General features: G+C 44.6%; 1 protein-coding gene across 3 annotated transcripts in view; it reads left to right on the top strand.

Annotated features, from left to right (window-relative positions):
• Nfkb1 (nuclear factor of kappa light polypeptide gene enhancer in B-cells 1) overlaps positions 1 to 18,935 on the top strand; it is a gene marked incomplete in the record, with an annotated part of 108,262 nt that overhangs the window by 9,636 nt on the left and 79,691 nt on the right. For 2 of the 3 annotated variants that reach the window (XM_013505397.1, XM_013505396.1), the window contains 1 exon segment: positions 17,799 to 17,874. In XM_013505397.1, the coding sequence (XP_013360851.1) occupies positions 17,799 to 17,874 (76 nt within the window). 3 annotated transcript variants of the gene reach the window in all.

Below are 18,935 nucleotides of genomic sequence, written 5' to 3'. Positions count from 1 at the left end.
AAAAAAAAAAAATTGGTGGAAAATTTGAGACAGAAATTGAATATAAAATTCAATACTTGATTTCTAAATTGAGGAAGTTCTACACAGAGCCCTGGTCTCACTAGTCCGGAGCTGCATTTAGAGGAGAAAGCAAGAGGGCGTCAGTAATGGTGTGAGTTGAATCCACATGTGTTACAGAAGGAAAGCAGTGTCTAAAACTGACAGCTCCAGAGAAAAAGATGTGAACATGTAGTTGCAGATGTGAACAGAACTACCAGGTAAACACAAAAGAGAAAGTGATGAGATATAAAAAGTTCATTGCTCTGAAAAGCAAGATTGGAGGGGCCAGGGACTCTTTGTTATTTATGGAAGTTCCTCTGTCTTTCCATAATAATAATAATTTTTGGTATTTTTTCTGTCCGCTTCCCCTACCAGCTCAGTACACTCGACAAGTTCTGTACTGTGTGGTGCACACGATGGTGCTTGTTTCTGCGTACACACATTGTAAAATCAGTAAACCAAACTAAGATAAGTTTGATTCCACTTTTTGAAAACTGTAATCCCTGAGTACTGATGAAGCCTTTCTCTTACACCAGGTGTAGTTTTGCTTGCTGGAAATACAATGCTGAACAAGAAGGATTTCCAGATCTTCATAAGCTCGTATCACAGAATGCTGTGTTTAAAAAATTGTCTTTCTAAGTTAACCTTCATAAGCTCAAGAGGGTTGTGGGACAGAGCCATAGCTGGCTGCTTCTTCCTGGGTCACTCTGCAAGGTGACATCTGTGTGTCCTAAAGGGCTTCTCTGTCTGAGCGGTCAGTTGGGAAAGGCTCCAGCTGGACTCAAGGGTGGGCAGATCCAAAATCAAGCCTGATTCCGACACTTGCAAATCACTGTGGTGTGTGTTTGGTGGGAAGTCTTCGCCGTGGTTTCTTAGCTATGATTTTGCCTCCAGGCCATGTGTCACCATATGAGAACCAAGCCATGCTGGGTCACGTGATGGATCCATCACTTCTCAAACATAAAGGAAATAGGGCTGGGGTGTAGCTCAGTGACAGCGCTTGCCTAGCAAGCACGAGGCCCTGGGTTCAGTCTGTAGCACTGCAAAAAAACAAAACAGCATAAAGTACATATTCTGGAAGATTACTAAAAACAAAATGGAAGTCAGAATAAATCAAATCATATTCAGAGTCAAGAGGATGGGTTTCTCTATATTTGAACTAAAGAACACTGATCTCTCACTCATAATCCGTGAGGTCTGCTTGCTCCTCAGTCTGACAGTACACATACTTGAAAATGGTCCTCGAGGCAAAGACGAGACATGGAAGTTAGATTCCATCATGCTGTGGTTTCAGGGAAGAAATCTGCAGGCTTAGAAATTTAGAAGGAAAGAAAGTGTCAGACTACAAAGGCCGGTAAATGAAATACCTTTCCACTGAAGCTTGAAAGGCCTCAGACTCAGCAGACGCACTGTGCACTGCCTCAGTTTTCGTGCAGAAGTGGAAGGCAGGCCCATCCCAGGAGTGACTTTATTTATAACATGCAAATCTATATAATTCTCTACAATCCTTAGAGATAATCTACAGCTCCACAGATTCATCCTCGGCAGGTTTTGTGTTAATGAAGTGTTACATAGTGTCAATAAAGATGAATTTCACTTACAATGGCAATTTCACTTACAACTGCCTTTCGATACAAAGGTTTTTTTGTCTTTTTGAGACAGGGTCTCACTATGCAGTTCATGCTGGCCTTGAGCTCACTTTGTCGCCTGGGCTGGTCTTGAACTCGCAACGATCCTTCTGTCTCAGACTCCCAAGTGCTGGAATTACAGACCTGCGCCACCACACCTGGCCTGCCTTTTGATATAAATGACACTTAATTATGATATTATTGAAAAGCATCCAAAACATCTTTTTGATCCTCTGAATGTTACTGAGTTTCGATTATGGAAATGACCATAGACAAAGATTTGTTCCGGTGGGGTACATAGGAGTGCATTTAATCACCTCCAGCAAGAGGACCCCGTTTCCCATGGTAAAGGGGGGTCAGTCTGGTGCAGTGAGAATTTAGACATTTCTTTCAGATGGGAGTAAAGTCATGTTTATTGTGTTTTATCAATTCTAAGAGGCAATGCTTTCTTCTCTGGCCTTAATCCTGTGTGTTTGAGGATTCTCTTGATATCTTTCTGTTACTAGTTTCTGATTTAGTTGCCTTGTATTTAGATAACATATTGTATTAGTCAGTTTTCATCACTATAACAAAATTTGGGAAAGACTTTAGTTCCTGACTTTGGAGGTTCCCATCCATTCCCAGGTAGGCCTCCAATGGGACAGGACATCGTGGTGGCCATGCACAGTGGAGCAAAATCATTTGGCCTGGAAAGCAAAGAGAAAAGAGAGCTGGCAAGGCCAGCATCCCCCTGTCCCCTCTAGGTCGTGTGCTCTGTGACCTGAGGACTTTCCATATGCCCCGCCTCCTAACAGTTGCACTAACTCACAGTCGCATCCCTCCAAGGGCCAAGCTTTTAATCTACGAGCCTTTGGGGACACTGTCCAGTCCATAGCACGGGCTCAAGTGCTTCCCTGGAATGTACTGCAGCTTGTTTTGTGACCCAGCACCTGGTCATCTCAGTGAATATTCCACTGGCACTGGAAATGGATGTGTGCTGTAGTCACTGGAGGTGTGTTCGGTGCACTGAGGGTCACTGATGGCGTAGTTCCTGAGTCTTACTGCTGCGGTGGAAAATGTGTCCCCTCCAAAGTTTAGGTGCTGGCACAGAATGGCCAGCATGCTGGTAACAGACGGGGCCCTCCTTCCTGGCAGTGGGTTATCAAACCCTGCGGGATAGGAATGGACACCTCCGCCCCTTCCCCTCCCTCTGAGTGAGGACAGCTCACCATATCATGTCTCCCCGCCACACACACCGTACAGCAGATGTAGCACTTGATCTCAGGCTTCTAGTCGCTAGAGCTGTGAGGGATTTCTGTTCCTTATCAGTTGTCCAGTCTCAGGTATTCTGTGATAGCAGCGAAACAGATCACGTTGCTTGTGGAATCTGCTTTATCAATTAGTGCTGAAAGAGCAGTGTTGAAAACCTTAGCTATCACTGTACGTTCGCTGCTGCTTCTTCTAGCATTCTTTGCTTCTTGTATTTTGAAGCACTATTAACAGGAGAGGGGCTGGGGATTTAGCTCAGCGGCACAGCGCTTGCCTGGCAAGCGTGAAGTCGTGAGTTTGATTCCTGGTACCGGAAAAAAAAAAACAGAGGAATGCAGGTTAAGTGCATTATTTGTCCTTGATGAATTAACTTATTCTAATTCTTACGTATTTTCCTCTTTGTTCCTGCCAATATTTCTTCTCATGAAGTCCACTTTATCTGATAATATAGCCTGCTTTTTTATATTTAGTATTTGTGTGATATAACTAACATAATTTTCCATCCTTATACTTTAAAATGCTGCCTTTAGTGTTAAAGTGCAATTCTTATGAAAAGCATGGTTTGGGACCTTGCTTTTTTTTAAATCCAGTTTCCCCATCTCTACTTCTTGTGAACTGAGTCCATTCCATTTAATGTAATTATCCATAGGTTGAGTCCCCCATCTTTGGTGACTGTTATCTATTTACCTAGCCCTACTTTATTCATTGTTCCTTTCATTGCCCTTCTTTAATCCTTTTTGTTCCATTTTATTTCCTTCACTGGATATTTTCTAAAATTGCTATGAGGGAGATTATGATATGTGCTTGAGTGTACAGGGAATCAGTACTACAGCGCTCATTATAACGTAGAAACGGGACAGCGCTATGCTTTTGTTTGTTCTCTTCCCTCCCTGGTGCTTTTATTGTTACACAGCTTACTTCTGCATACGTTATAGACCTTAAAATAGATTGTGCTGTCTTGAATGGTTGTCTATTTAAACTAAGAAACAAGAAGTCACAGCCTTGCGCTTACCAACATTTTTGTCACTTTTGGTGTTTTTCAGTCTTTCATGTAGGTCTAGTCCCTCTTCATAGACAACATTTCTCTTCAGCACAAAGAACTTTCTTTAGTAATATATTTGATCAGTTCTGCTGCTGATGAATTAGCTCTTGCTTATTATTTTATTTTAATTTTTATTTTTTGCAGAACTGGGGACCCAACGCGTAGCCTTCCACCCTAGGCAAACTCTGTACCACTAAGCTGTGTCCCCAGTGTTTTCTCTTTTTTACTTTTTTAAATAGAGTCTGCCTATGTAGCCCAGTCTGCCTTGAACTTACAGTCCTCCTACCTCATTCTCCCAGGAAGCTGGGATTACACGTGTGCTCTACCTACATGCTTCATCTTGATTTTTAAAGAATATATTTGCTATTCTAGGCTCATCTTATTTTTGTCATCATTTTAAAGATGCCTTTATATAGTGTTCTAGCTCCTACTGTTTCTGGTGATGTCACCATACTTACTAGTGTTACACCACATATAAATATCCCTTCTTCTCCCTGATGGTTTGGGGAAGCTCTTTTATCATTTGTTTTTAACAGTTTGAAATATGCCTAAGCATGATTTTATTTGTTTTTATCTAACATGGGCATCATTGAGATTCTTGGGTGTATGGGGTGATTTTGTAAAATCAACCTCAAAAAAGTGTCAGTCATCATTTCTTCTGTCTTTTCTTTTCAGGACTCTAAATCACATGAACTACTGATGTGCATAGGTTCCCTGCAGCTGTCTTGGTTTCTGTCTGCCTTTCCTCTCGGCTCCATATTGGATAGTTCTGCTGATCATTCTTCTGGTCTGCTGATCCCTTTCTTCATATTCAGTGCACTGCAAAGTCCATGTTCTAGAATTTCCATTTTGTTCTTATGAAAAAGTCTGTGGCCATTCCCTGTCTGTTCATTCATATACCCATCTTTTTCTTTACATTGTTGAACACACTTGCTGTTAGCTGTTTTAAAATCTGGGTTACTAATTCCATCTTCTGTATCTTTTCTTCTTTCTTAGCCATAGTTCCTGCTTCTTTGAAGGCTTCAGCAGTTCTTACTGTACAATGTGGATGTTACATTGTAGAGTTTACCTTTCTTTGTTTTGTTGTAACGGGCAATGAATCTCCCAGTGAGTCACCTGGTCTTACTGATAGGTTTGAAGTAGCCCTTATTGTAGTTTAGGGTGCTTTCTTAGTTCTCATTGCATGGTCTTGACTCCGAGGTCACAGCTGAGCGTTTGGGGTGTCCAGGGTGCCTCAGGGTGCTCTGACCTCTTAGCTCTCTCTTTGGCACCTGTAACCCCATCTGCTGTCTTCTGGACTTTTGGCTCCAGTACAGGTTGGTCTCTGATGGTAGCCAGAAAGGAGCTTTCTGCAAGTTTCTGAGGCTCTTGGTCCCAGTGTGAATCTTCTCCCTTCAGTGCCGTCTATTGAGATTGCTGCTGTTTGGGTCTCTGTCCTTGGGTCATGGTTTAGAAAGTGTCCTCCATGAAGAAGTCAGGGTGAGTGTGGCACTTGTAACCCTGGGACAACTGTGGTTCAGTGTTAGGTGTTTCTAACAGTTTCACAGTAGAATGTGGCCGGGGCAAGTTCAAGTGAGTAACTCATACTCTGTCACAATGAAAACCAGTCCTCTGTATTCTCACAAATGTGATATGGAAATGCTTCTTATAGGCAAGAAATATTAATAAAAATGCTTATTGCCTACCAATTTGAAAATACAAAAAAAACCCCTCCCATCTCTAATTTTTAGGCACTTACATTTACTAACGAAGATTATAAATAGGTAGGTAGAGTTAAGTTTTAGTAGACCATGACACTGTCAAGTGTGAAGTGACCAGATCACATGTCAGAGACCTGCTGTGGACCAGAGGGTGCGAATCACAAGGAGAAGTGCAGGGGAATGGGTGATACTTTGGGAGGAAATATGGCATTTCAAGATATGGGACAAGTGTGAACTACGCACAAATAGGCAGGAATGAGCAAGACCTTTTCACACAGTCTTCCTACAGTAAAAGGTTTTGGTTGGGTCTCAGTAATAGTGCCTATAATAAAAATGGTAGTATAGTATAGTGTATAGTATAATATACTATGCTGAATGGTTGAGGCCCTTGAACTTTATCACAGAAGTAATCAGGCAGTAATGTGACAGGTCCACAGGGAGGGAGGAAGAGGAGAGAAGGGAGACAGGAACTGTCCCCAGGGGTGAGGTAGTAAAGGTCTGCTGGGTGCACAGTGCACACAGAAAGGCAGAACAGACACAGGAAACAACACACAGGAAAGATCAGCCCCAGTTGGTTATTGACTGCCTGTGTGTGAGGATGAGGTGTTGGCAGAAATTAAGACTCCAGAGTAGAGCATGTTGCCCCAGGAATGGTGGATTTGGCTTTGGAAGTGAGAGTGTTCAGGGATTTAAAGCACAATTAACTTGTTAACAGTGGTAGCATTACTTATGGTGCTCTCAGTGAGTTGTTCACATTAGCACCTCCAGCATCTTCACAGACGCGATCCTGTGCAACCCCATGGTGTTCTGGGCTTATGTGCTGCTCTTTGGTTTAGCTGGGAATTGAGTAAGCCACTGGCGCAAGGGGGCTCAGCTAGGTGTGCAGCTAGTGAATTGCTGCTACAATAACTAGCCCTGCCCCGCGTTGCCAAGCTGACACTCGCTGCTGCGTTGTCTCACCTGTTTGTCTCCCTGCTCACTAACCTGCTGGATTGGTTAGCTTTGCTGCATAGAAAGATTACCACAAACAGATCGAAACACAAACACTCATCATTTCTTCTGAGTCTGTGGGCTGTGTGGGCATCTGGCTGTCAGGTGGCATTTCACACAAACTCTGGTTTTAAATACATGCATGTTCTTATATCAGCAACCAGCATGGTATATATATATATATTTGTTTTGGGGGTGGGTACCAAGAATCAAACTCAGGACCTTGGGCTTGCCAGGCAGGTGCATGTGCCACTGAGCTGTATCCTCGGCCCTCTTTCTTTTTTGGAGGCAGGGTCTCACTATGTAGTGCAGGCTGGCCTTGAACTCCTTTATGTAGCCCAGCTGGCATCCAACTCATGATCCTTCTGCTTCAGCCTCCCCAGTGCAGGGATTACAGGTGTACACCACCATGACTGGCCCTTTTTTTTTTTTTTTTTTTTTTTTTTTTTTTGAGACAGGGTCTCACTCTGCAACCCAGGCTGGCCTGAAACTGGAGAGGATCCTCCTGCCTTAGTACCCTGAGTACAGGAATTACAAGCATACACCACCACATCTGGCTTATGTTTTTAGACCTCTTTTCAGAGAGAATTTATTTTCTTTCTGTCCTTTGAAATATTCTCCAAGAGATCTTTTTTAGACAGTAACCATCACCACAGTGACTATCTTTGGGTACTTTTGTGTCCCCTGGTGATCACCTTGATTGTGTGTGAGGTCAGCACCCTGCCTGGCTGTCCAACTCCTGTTGCGGAAGCCAGAGACCTGCACAGCCAGGAGGTCAGAGGCAGAAGAGGGGGCTTGCTCACAGCAAAGAGCAGGGCACCAGGTGGTCCCCAAATGGTGTCGCCCAAAAAAGGAGGCAGGGTGATTCACTGGAGGGACTTACGCATATCCATACCTCATGTGAGGGGCACATTCCTACACATCTGCAATTGGAGGTTGTGCTGCTTCCTTTGGTGCATGCCCCAAACATGGGCAGGGCATGAACTTAGCATTGTAATGAAAGTGCAAAGAGAAGGTTCCCTCTGGGTCACCAGGAAGAAGGCCTGGGTTGGGCTCCTTGGAATCAGTTCTCTGCTCTGATGGGAGTGGGTGGTTACCATGGTTGCCATGCGTGGTGTTTACCTTTGCCCTGTGTCCCTGCCCTGCAGCTGACACTAAGGGTGGACTAGCCCCAGCCGTAGTACCGGGAGACCTGGGGCAAAGATTCCCTGTTGCAGTAAACAGCGTCGTAAGCCAGTAGGAAAATCCCCATCCACCTTGAGGGCAGGGGTAAGAAGCTTGGAGGGTACAGTCTGATCCACCAGTGTCCCCTGCCAGCCCATCCTATGGCTCCTGCTCCTGCACTTCAGCTCCCCACCACCAGCACCAGATGTGCTTCTTGGGATAGAGTGAGAAGTGCGTAGAACTTGTGAAACACTAGCAACAGTGCCTTCCCATAGGAAGAGGCAAGAAGTTGAGCTCTTTTTCCCTGAGGGCCAGGCTCTGTGTGCCAGATGGCATCTGTCAGTCCCTCTTCCTACATGTTTTCCACCTTTGGGGCTGGACAGTCCCAGTCTGCACACTGGATGCCTCGGGCCACCCACCCACATGTGACAACCACACATGGCCCCAGACATCACCCAAGGACAACATGCAAAGATTATATCCAGTAGGGACGGAATCACTTGGGAGAGGGAATGTGGCAGGGTACTCACAAATGTGCATGAAAAAGAGAGAAAATACCAGATGTGCCTCAGAATGCCTGGACCCTTTGCTACCACATTCTTCATGCTTTGTGCAGGGTGAAGTGGCCAGCATCTGCTGCGTGTCGCTCACTGTACTGATAAGCTTTGCAAAAATGAGCCACCTGAGTCTTCTCAGTGGTCCGCCACCTGATAGACTTGCATCCCATTCACCAGTTGTACTTCAGAGCACTCGCCTCTCTCCCTGGGTAGCAGTTCCACGGGTTGCTTGGTCACACTGCACCTGCGTGAAGCAACATGGATATAAAAACAGAAGGCAAAACTAACTTTTAACAAATCTCAATGTGTGGTAGCTTATACAGACCCACTCCTTTTCAAAACCTTTCAGAAATCAGCTGTTCTGAAAAGAGCAATTAAACCCACTGTCAATTTTGTTCCATCATCACTAGCCCAGTGTATTTTCAGAAAGATGTAAATAAGCAGCCTTTTCAAAGTGTTTTCCTGCTGTATTTCTTATGAATGAGCATTCCAGAAGTGCATACTAAGTGTTGGCTCGTTCATATTTCATTCACTGATGTCATCAGTTGTTAAAATGTCAGAGTTAAATTTTTAAGTGAAGACAGGCTCAATTTTCTACTTTTCCTTAGTAAAAATGTATTTCCACTTACGTAATTTAGTTAGACAATTGAAGTAGACAAATATATATTAAAAGTTTCCATGTTACTGTTTATATACATATATCTGAATTATTAACAATTTTGTAATATTTGACTTATGAACATAGGATAATTATAGTTTAGCAATCTGCTATCAAAAGACATTAAGATTATTTTGCTTTGTTTTTGTTTTGCTGCAGTGACTATCCTTATTTTTTTCACACTTGCTCCGGCAGTTCTTTAATGTGAATTTGTGAAGGTGGAATTGCAGAATCAAGAGTTTTTCCTTTGAATGTTTTATATTCTATGTACTGTGTCACCAGGAAGCCATGTCCTGTCACTGAGGACCCGGCCCCTCACTTCCCTGGGCCTCAGTTCTTTGTGCCCTGATAAAGAATTCAGTCAGGACAGGATGTGCAGAAGTGCAGGTAGACTTCACTGTACAGTAGATGCAGAGAGGGTTACGCCTTCCAGTGAGATGGCGAGTGTGAGTTTGGGCGCCTTGTTATGCACCCAGGAGTCATTCATGGAGTCCAGGAGCTCCATGATTAGGGAGCTTTTCGACAGTTTACTCAGAAGTTACTTAGGAATTTCACAGTGTCCTCTGTCTTTTTTAGATGGTCAGTGATTCCCCAGGGGATTTCATCATGTAAGAAACACACAGAAGAAATCCAAGCGAGATAAGTTCTCCATTTAAACCCAGCCTGCCCAAGGCAGGAGTCCTTGCTTGGTCTCCTTGGGCTGTAGGTGGTGGCAGCCACGAGCACCTTGGGCCTGTCTGGAGTTTGATGGCCAAGTGGCCAGGTGACCAAGTGGCCAGGGGACCAGGTGGCCAGGTGTTGGGAGGGCTGTGTACAACGTGTGACCTTAGGGTGTCGCTGTGCTCAGTGGGGTCACCTCGGGTCTGAGACCTAAGAGGTTGTTATAACTGTGTTACCCACCAGCGCCTTTGTGTCTTACCTGCAGTGTCTGCTGCCTTGCACCCACCCTTCTGTCCCTTGGACCCGCTAATATCCAGCTGTGCCTGCTCAGTGCCCACGTGCACAGACCTGCTGTTGTGTTTCCTTCAAAAAATTCTTCCTCAGAAAGAGGCTCCAACATATTTTTCTCTATCCATTTGCTATTGGATATAGAAATGGTGAAAAGTCACTTTTTCATAGTTTCACCTTTATTGTAGTCCAAGATGGGATTAAAATCCAGAAATTAGAGACTCTTGCCCTCTGATTCCCAACTCTTCCTACCTAACACTGTGTTTTTTACACTAAAAATTTGGTCCTTAGTGGTCATGGACTCATTTAAGTGGGTTTTCAAAGTGTTCGTAATGACATCTATTAGAATAGCATCTGCTGCTCACAGTGGCTGTTGGGAGGAAGACGTGGACCGCTCCGGGCCCACACAGTGGCCGTGACAGGGACAAACGTCACCCGATCCCATCCTCATGGTGCAGCCCCACGGCTGTGAAGCACACACCCACACACACAGCCTGGCTGCCAAGGAGCCCAGAGGCCAGACGTGGTGTGGGTGGGACAGTCCCAGACACGTGGGAATGACCACTTGGCTTCCAGGGAGCTCATGACGCATGCAGACTGAGGCAGGACCAGGCTGGACATGATGTTTTTCATGGGGTCTTTTGTCACCAGTCAGCTCCATTTTCTGTTTCTCTTTCTATGGGGAGAAAATCTCCCTCCCCACACACTGGAGAGAGGGGCCGCTGGCTCAGGTCTCCCTTTCTGTTTCGGGGTCCTTCCTCAAGAGCACAACCTGGGCTGGAGGAAGAGAGGAGGCGGGAGGGGGTGCGGAAGGGGCTTTCCCTGGGCCTTCGTAAGCCGCCTCAGAGCCTCAGTTGTGTTTCAACATCTGACAAATAAAACCTGCTTCTACGACTAATGCAAATATTCCTGGGTGATTCATCCTTTCCAAGTGATTCTTAGTTTGTTTGACATTTTATTTTTAAATTATAAGTTGACGTCGACATCACCCCGGGGCTCCTCTCCCCTGCAGCTCTGCCCAGGCTGCTCAAGTTGAGCTCTAAGTGGCCACCCACGAGTCCCTGTGCTGCCCCTCAGCCTTCAAGCTGTGCTATGTAAGCACCCACTGGTGGGGTGCTCCTAGAGCGGGAATTTGGCCTTCTGTCTAGCACAGTCCTAATAGAGTAAGCTTCCTTGAGTTTTTCAATCTAATTTTTACTCTTTGGCCACTGAGCTAGCTACATCCTCTAACCCTCAGTTGAATTGTTGAGTAAGAGCGCTTTCTGCTAAGTCTGTGCACCTGAAGGTCTGTGATGTTGTCCAAGATTCAGTTTGTGCATAATCAGCCTTACGGGGCTGGATGAATGAGTGGGGGCATAAGCTGGCATCTCCTCTCAGCTCAGGAAGACTGTGGGCCAGACTGTTTGGAAAGACTCAAGAAATTACCCCAATTAATGGAAAGTCTGAAGCCAAGAAAATGGTCTTACAATTTTCACTGATATTTGTGCTCCAGTGGTGTTAAAATGCTTGGGACTTTCAGAGCTTGTTGTGGTTGGTATTAGCATTATAGTTTGATGTAACTTTTTTTAGTAGTATTTATATAACTGGAAGGTATGCTAATATATATCTACACTTATAATAGGTATAAAATTCTTATATATATATTTATAGAGAGAGAGAGAAATACACACACACACATTTATAAATACATATAGAAATCTAAGTTGAACCAGGTGTGATGGCACATGCCTCTAATCCCAGCACTCTGGGAGGCTGAGGCAGGAGGCTAAAAAGTTTGAACCCAGCCTGTGCAACTTAGTATCTTCATGAAAACTTGTCTCAAAATAAAAAATAAAAGAAGCACTGGGATGTAGCTCAGTGCACAGACACTGGTGCCAGTCCCCAGTGCCACCAAAAAAAAAAATATCCAAGTTTATCAAAGACTGGCATGACATTTAAATGACATGTTCTTCGAATAGGTGTTTTCTAGGTAACACAAAGTCCAAGCTCCGCAGTGCTCTGCCTTTTACCTAAGCCCATGCTGCCAGATCTGTCCCTTCACCAAGGAGGAACAGGGCTCCCATGGGTCTAAGACCACACACCTTGGAGGGACAGAGTGCCTGCATTTCAAATCACCCTTCCTGTTCACTGCATCAGGTCAATTTTCCCTTTCCTTGACTGTTTATCTTAATAGAGCTTTGTTTAATTGTGGTACCTGAATATTTTCAGTCTCTAGTTTCCTGTTTTGGGCACATATTTCCTGCGGATCTGCACGAACTGCATGTTGTACGGGACTCAGCAGCTCATGGTGTGGTTGTTGGGATCACACACTGCTCCAGTGCCCCCTGGGACTCTGAGGGAGGCATACAGGGCTCTAGGGAAAGAGAGTTCCCCCAGAATCAGGTCTGGGTCTTGGCACTGGGCTAACCCTGACCCACATCACCCCCAGTGTGAGCTGCTGCCAGTCACAGCTGCTCTGGCATGCAGTGTGGCTCAGGGTCCCAGGCTCCATCCGTCCCACTGCCTACCTTGCCCAGGGCACTCACTGTCCCTGTACGGCAGAGCCAGGGCTTCTCCAGTCAGGTTTTATCCTGTGAGAAAGGGGGAGCAGCATAGAGGATGCCCTGTCAGCATTTGGTTTGGTGGCATCTGCGCTCCAGCAGGTGGGGGCCACACATGTGCCCAGCTGCGGCCCCACACACGCTTCAGCATTTCAGAGCGTCACAGGCTTCTTGAAGAAACACGTGAATTTGCTTCAGGAATTTGTATTTGTTCTTAACCTCGTCTTTTAAAAAAAAATTCTCATTTTTTCAGGTTACATACCAAAAATTTAACCTATGCGAATTGAAATAAAACTAACTTCTTAAAATCATGAAAAGGGCATTTCTTAAGCAAGCGAATGCCGAATATTCCTGGCCCAGGAGACACCGCAGCTCACTGCCATGGGGGCCTTCACCTTTGCAGCTGGGGCCAGCAGTGGGTTCGTTTCTGAGCCCCATGGCCGTGTATAAAGGCCCCTAACTGTGTTTTTATGGCACTCTTGATAAGACAGTTTCTCTTCCACCTTGATGGTGGCAGGACCTTGGCAAAGGACAACACTGCCCCATGCCCAAGCTCTGTGCAGCACTGGGCTCCTCAACCCAAGCACTCCAGAGCATTTGGGGACAGTTCTCGGATGGTCCCAAATGGGGGAAACAGCATCCATAAAGGCCGAGACTGCGAATCCATGAAGTTTAGGTGATAAAAAAAGAAAGCAAGTGTGCGAAACAGGCACTGTGAGCTCAGCGTGGGGCTCAGGTCCTGCGTAAGTGGCAGTTCCTCACTTGTGCAATGTCCCCATGTCAGATTTAGAAACCAAACAGGAAGTGCACACGCCCCCCTCCTGAGGTCCGCAGAGAATGTGGTGTGGGCTGACCACGTGGTGTGCTTTGTCCCTGTGAGAGTTCCGCGGCGATGGACTTTCTGAGGCTCGTTCCAGTATTTCAGTTTTGTTTTGTTCTGTTTCACTACGCAGCTCCAGGATGACGGACGACGATTCGTATCTGGGAGGGCACGAACAAGTAAGTGTCACACTGTGGCGATCTCACAGACAGTCTTCTTTCCATCTATTCAGGTTTCAAAAATAGAGGCAACACTAGCCTTTCAGTGTTAAGAAAATGCTAAAAGCGGGGCTGGGGATTTAGCTCAGCGGCAAAGCGCTTGCCTGGCAAGCGCAAGGTCGTGAGTTCGGTTCCCGGTACCGGAGAAAAACCAAAACCAAAAAAAAAAAAAGAAGAAAATGCTAAAAGCAATTTGTGTAAAAATTTTTAATTTAAGTTTCCTGGCCCCTCCATATAAAATTGGTGTGGACACGTCGTATGAATGGGTAACTCACCCCACTGTTTTGCATAAACATTGTGTGTACAGCAGGTCCGATGCCGGCCACTGTGCTGGTGTCCTAGGACGAATGTAACACTTCAGTGCAAATGGGTGGCTTCAAACAGTAGAAATGTTTTCTCTCCCAGTTCTGGAGGCCGGAAGTCAAAGTGAGGGTGCTGCCAGGCAGTCTCCGGGAGAATCGGACCCATGTCCTGTCTGTCTTTAGGTGACTGCTGCAACCCTGGCACACTGGCCTGCAGTGTTTCTGGCTCTGTGCCCTTTGTCCTCGGTGTCATTACTGTGTCCCTGCATCTCCATCTCCTCTTTCGAGCATCTACCTGCTTCTCTGCCAAAACTGAGCTTCTAAACCTTCGTGGTTACCAGGATGTTGGACTTAAACTGGTCTTTTTTAAGAAGAGCACAGTTCAACTCACCACAGCCCCGTAAAATAGTCACTTAACTCTCTTCTACTGAGGAGGCACATGGGTGTAGAGAAAAGATCTTTGGATTTAGAATTCGGAGATTGTCATTTGAATGTCACTGCTGGTAATTGATTAGCTCTTCAAACCCAGGAATCCTTACCTCCTCATCCTCTCTGTTCTCCTCTGACAACCAGAAAGGATAGCCCCACCTGCACAGAGATCCGAAGGCTATGCTGGGAATGGGTGTGCTCTGAAAGCTCAAAACTGCTATCAATATATTTAACAGTTAAGAAAGGGTAATAGGAGCCAGATGTGGTGGAGCACTCGGGAGGCTGAGGCAGGAGGATTGTTGAAAGTTTGAGGCCATTCTGGGCTATAAAGTGAGCTCAAGGCCAGCCTGAACTGCATAGCTAGGCCCTGACTCAAAAAGACAAGAAAAAAAAAAAAAAAAAAATCCTACCTTTTTAGTTTGAAAAAATTCCAAGCCTACAAAAATGTAGTATAATCTAGCAAATCTATGCTGGTCATTAACATTTTGCTACTGTCTTCTCTCTCTCTCTATGTGTGTGTGTGTGTGTGTGTGTGTGTGTGTGTGCATGTCTGGGTGTGTAAAATGTTTATTTATATAGAACCACTGGAAAGTAATTTTCAGACTCGGGAAATTTCATGCTGGTATTATTTTAAATGTAATAATTTTAAGAGGTATTTAAAGCACTGATATTCATTCCTTAGTTATTGATTGAAGCCTTATTATGATTCCTGGGTTTTTTTTTTGTTTTTTGGGGGGCAGATACGAGGTATCAAACTCTCGACCTTGCACTTGCCAAGCAGGCACTATGCCGCTGAGCTATATCCCCGGCCCCCCGAGGGCTTATTATATACTATAACATTGATGTTGTAAAGACATATAAAAATAAGTAGGGATATAGAAAAGAAATTAGACTATGACTTTCGGGAGCTGCCGTCCCATGGTAGGGACAGCGACGCAGTATCCATGGGGCGATCAGTGCTGCAGCATGACGAGAGGACAGACATATTCAGAGAGACTCCTCGGAGCTGTGGGGCAGGGAATCGAGAGTTAGGGAGGACGTCATGAAGGAGTCTGTGTTCCCTGAGCTTGGAAGGATGTCGCTGGCTAAGCTGGACCAGGAGTGAACATCAGGCTCCAGGACATCCTGGTCTGAGATTCATGTCACATTTAAACTTTGGTGCAACCTTCTAAAACAATGCATTTTCCATATTTGCACATTCTAAGAACCAGCCCCCCAAAATAAAATCCAAAACAAAATACTTTTAAGGGATCTGGCATTGTTTCTGTAAATAAAATAGACACCCAAGCAGGCATCATTCTTGGTGTAATGTCCTGGTTGCTTTAGAAAGAACATATGCGTTGCTTTTCACATGAAGGTGCTCCTTTCCACTTTTGTTGTAAAAATGGTGATAGCAGATAAATCTAGGAACATTTCCTTTGGTGGCACCATGAAAGTCATTTTGGCTACTCATGTTATCAAAACCCTTTGTTTTACCTTTCACTTTTAATATTTCTAACAATTAAAGACAAACTACCCAGTGTGAGGGCAGCCTCTGCTTGGTTAAACCATGCTTTCCTGTCTGCACACAGGAAATGTTATCAAGAGATGGCCCTGTGCCACACAAGAGTAAAAGCTGCTGGAGTGTCATTTTGAAAGTGTCTTATGTGGGCAGTTTCGTGCTCGTCGGCAACAGTGGCAGGGTGTGTTCTGGTGTTTCCATCAGAGGGGAGAGGGCCTGAGCAGTAGTTTCCTGAAGTTCACCTATGCCGGGGACATGTGGTCAGTGTGCTGGTGGGAGGCGGAGTTTGCTCTCCACCCCGATCTGGTCAACAGTGTCACTGCCGCCACATAGCACAGGGTCTGTCTTCCTGGCATTTTTGCCCTTGACCTTGTCATTTCAGCCACCTGTAGGGCCACAGGAAAAGAACTCTGGGTCAGGGGCTTAACTTTGCAGAACTTGTCTTTGCTGCCTGTATTTCCTTCCCAGCAAACGATGAACGCATCAGTGATTCTTGCCCACAAGAAGTGAAGCTGGACACTTTTTTGTTCTGCAATTGAAATTCTGTATTCCTCACCAGTGAATCTGAAGTGCTCTTGATCTAAACACCTCTTTTTTTACTTTTGCTTTAACTAGGCATGAGGGGTTCTGAGGAACCCAAGAGCACCCAGTAATTTGCTAATAAGGGCAAGGGGACAAATTGTAATACTTAAATTTATTTTTAAATACTGTTTCCAGCCCACTTACCAGCCTTGCGCAGAAAGTGAAGTAAGGCCAGTTTCTAGCGCTGTCCACAGACTTTTCAGAGAGATAACTTTTGTCGAATGAAAAAAGTGGGAAGCTCAAAAGTAGGGATTTATATTTCTGAGTGAACTAAGTGGGAACATTTAATTCCATCCGAATAAGTTACATGCCTGCTGCTTTCTCTGTGATAGTTTCATGTTGTTGCATTAAGAGATTCCCAAAAACTTGTGACTTAGGACAGCACAAGTCTGTCCTCCTGTGGTCTAGACGCAAATGAGGGCACTGACTGGGTGGTCCTCCTGCTGGCAGCCCTCTGAGGCCACCTGTGGTCCTTGGCTTGGGAAGCTCCTGTCACCCACCTCCTGCTTCTACAACATACTCCTCACAAAGGCTTTGACTTCCTAAGCCTCTGCTGCCCAAGCTGGTACCCAGGATAATCCCTGCACCTTAATACCCTTTCACCAACCACGTATTCAAAGTCCCTTTTGATGTCTGAGGCAGCTTTCAAACGTTCTGGGATTTAGGACTAGAACTTGGACACCTTTGAGGGGCCATTGTGCAGCCTGGACCCCCATACAACTTTATGCCTTTTGCATTAGAGTTGAAAAACACAAATGCGCTCAGGGTTTGGTCCCTGCTCCTCAGCCTGCTCAGTGTTTTCCAGTTATGCCATGAACTATTCCAGAGCTGCTCTCTAGAACTCTTCCAATCTTGAAATTGGATGGATTAGAGATATTTACCATCATCAAAGAAATAGAGTTTCCTAGGACTATCTTCTTACATGGCTAAGACAATGAGCTGCAGTCATTCATTCCACAAGCATTAATTTTCCCCTCTGGGATGAGGACACATTTGGCCCTGTAGGTGAACAGGCCCAGCTAGGTCCTGGCCTTGGGACTTGAGGGTGGGGTTAATCTGCTCAAATCCCCTTGTCAGCCAAGCTCCATGGACATGAGAGTTTAACTGGGTTTCAAAAAAGAGCTTTAAAATCCTGATTTAGGATATTTTTAGATGTTTGTTTTCATCTTTTTTTTTTGAGACAGGGTCTGACTGTGTAGTGCAGGTTGACCTTGGACTCACTTATGTAATGCAGGCTGGCCTCAAACTCACATGGATCCTCCTGCTTCAGCCTCCTGAGTGCTGGGCTTATACGCATGTGCCACCACACACAGCTCTTGTTTTTGTCTTTAGTTTTCACTCTTGCAATTAATTTTTAGGTGTTATGACTTTGCATTTTTAATATAATGTTGGGAAAATAATGATCAAAAGATTTAAATATTCTTCTTTACAGATGTTTCATTTGAATCCTCTGAGTCATGCAATATTTAATCCAGAATTATTCCCACCAGAGATGCCCCTGCAGACAGGTAAGAAAAGACATCCCTTTTACCCTGCTGCTTTGTTTTCATTTTTAAAAGTAATTGCAGTATTTTCTTAGAGTCTCTTCTAGAAATTCAGTGGTGTCCATAGGAAGGAAGTGATTAAACACCAACCTTAAACACCAATCATCTTGCAGTTTACTTTCTTGAAATATATTTGCACAAAAATGTTCTGTCTCACTTACCTGTTGGACTAGCAGTCATGGTTGCTAATACCTATTCAGACAATGCAGAAGGAGTTTGTCACTTAATATCAAGATTTTCCTTTTTCCCAATCTTGCTGCATCCTTTTTTACCCTCTCTGTTCTGTCCCAGTCTCCACTGCCTAGCTCTGCTCCCCAAAGGTTTGTCTGAGGCCTCCTGTGTGTCAGCTACTACAAATATCATAGAGAACACCTCAGCAGAAAAAGCATCTTTTAAAAAACTTCAGACTTTGTATTCTAATTGATAAAACGTACATAATAATTCTTCTAACACAACTGCATTAATTATCCACAAACTGTTCAGTATAATCTAGATACTAAGAAATTCAGCTCATTTGGCCTCCTTTGCTAATGGTTGATGTCTGTATGAGTGTGGTCCAATGGACCTTTTTATTACTTTGTTTCATGGCTCCAGTCACAGTGGGCTTTAGATGTCAAAGCCATGAGGCTGAATTATGGTGCTTGTACATCGGATGGAGGTAGACAGCAGGTATGGAGAGACTTCATCTCATTAAATCACCTCATTTGAAACCACTGTGGTACTCTGGTTCCACCTTTCATTATTTAGATCAGATTTTTTTTTTTTTTTTTTTTTTTGCAGCTATATCTTCAGTAGTTCTAGGAGTTCATGAGAGGGGAGAAAGTAATTCTCCTACACTTTCTCCTTCACTTGTAAAAGTTGTATTAGAGAGATGTCTTTCTTTTTTCCCCTTGCTAAGACAAAATACCCAACACCAAAGTTAGAGGGGGAAGGGTTTATTTAGCTCACAGTTTGTAGAAATTTCAGTCTGTAACAAGCTGACTGCAAGGCAAGGTGGATGGCAGACAGGCATCACAGAGGAGAAA

The sequence above is a fragment of the Chinchilla lanigera genome, unplaced genomic scaffold (genome assembly GCF_000276665.1).
Source record: "Chinchilla lanigera isolate Chin_1 unplaced genomic scaffold, ChiLan1.0 scaffold00095, whole genome shotgun sequence".
In the NCBI taxonomy this organism is placed as follows: domain Eukaryota; kingdom Metazoa; phylum Chordata; class Mammalia; order Rodentia; family Chinchillidae; genus Chinchilla; species Chinchilla lanigera.
The sequence above is the reverse complement of the archived record's forward strand: the minus strand, read 5'-3'. Positions and strand labels throughout refer to the sequence as shown.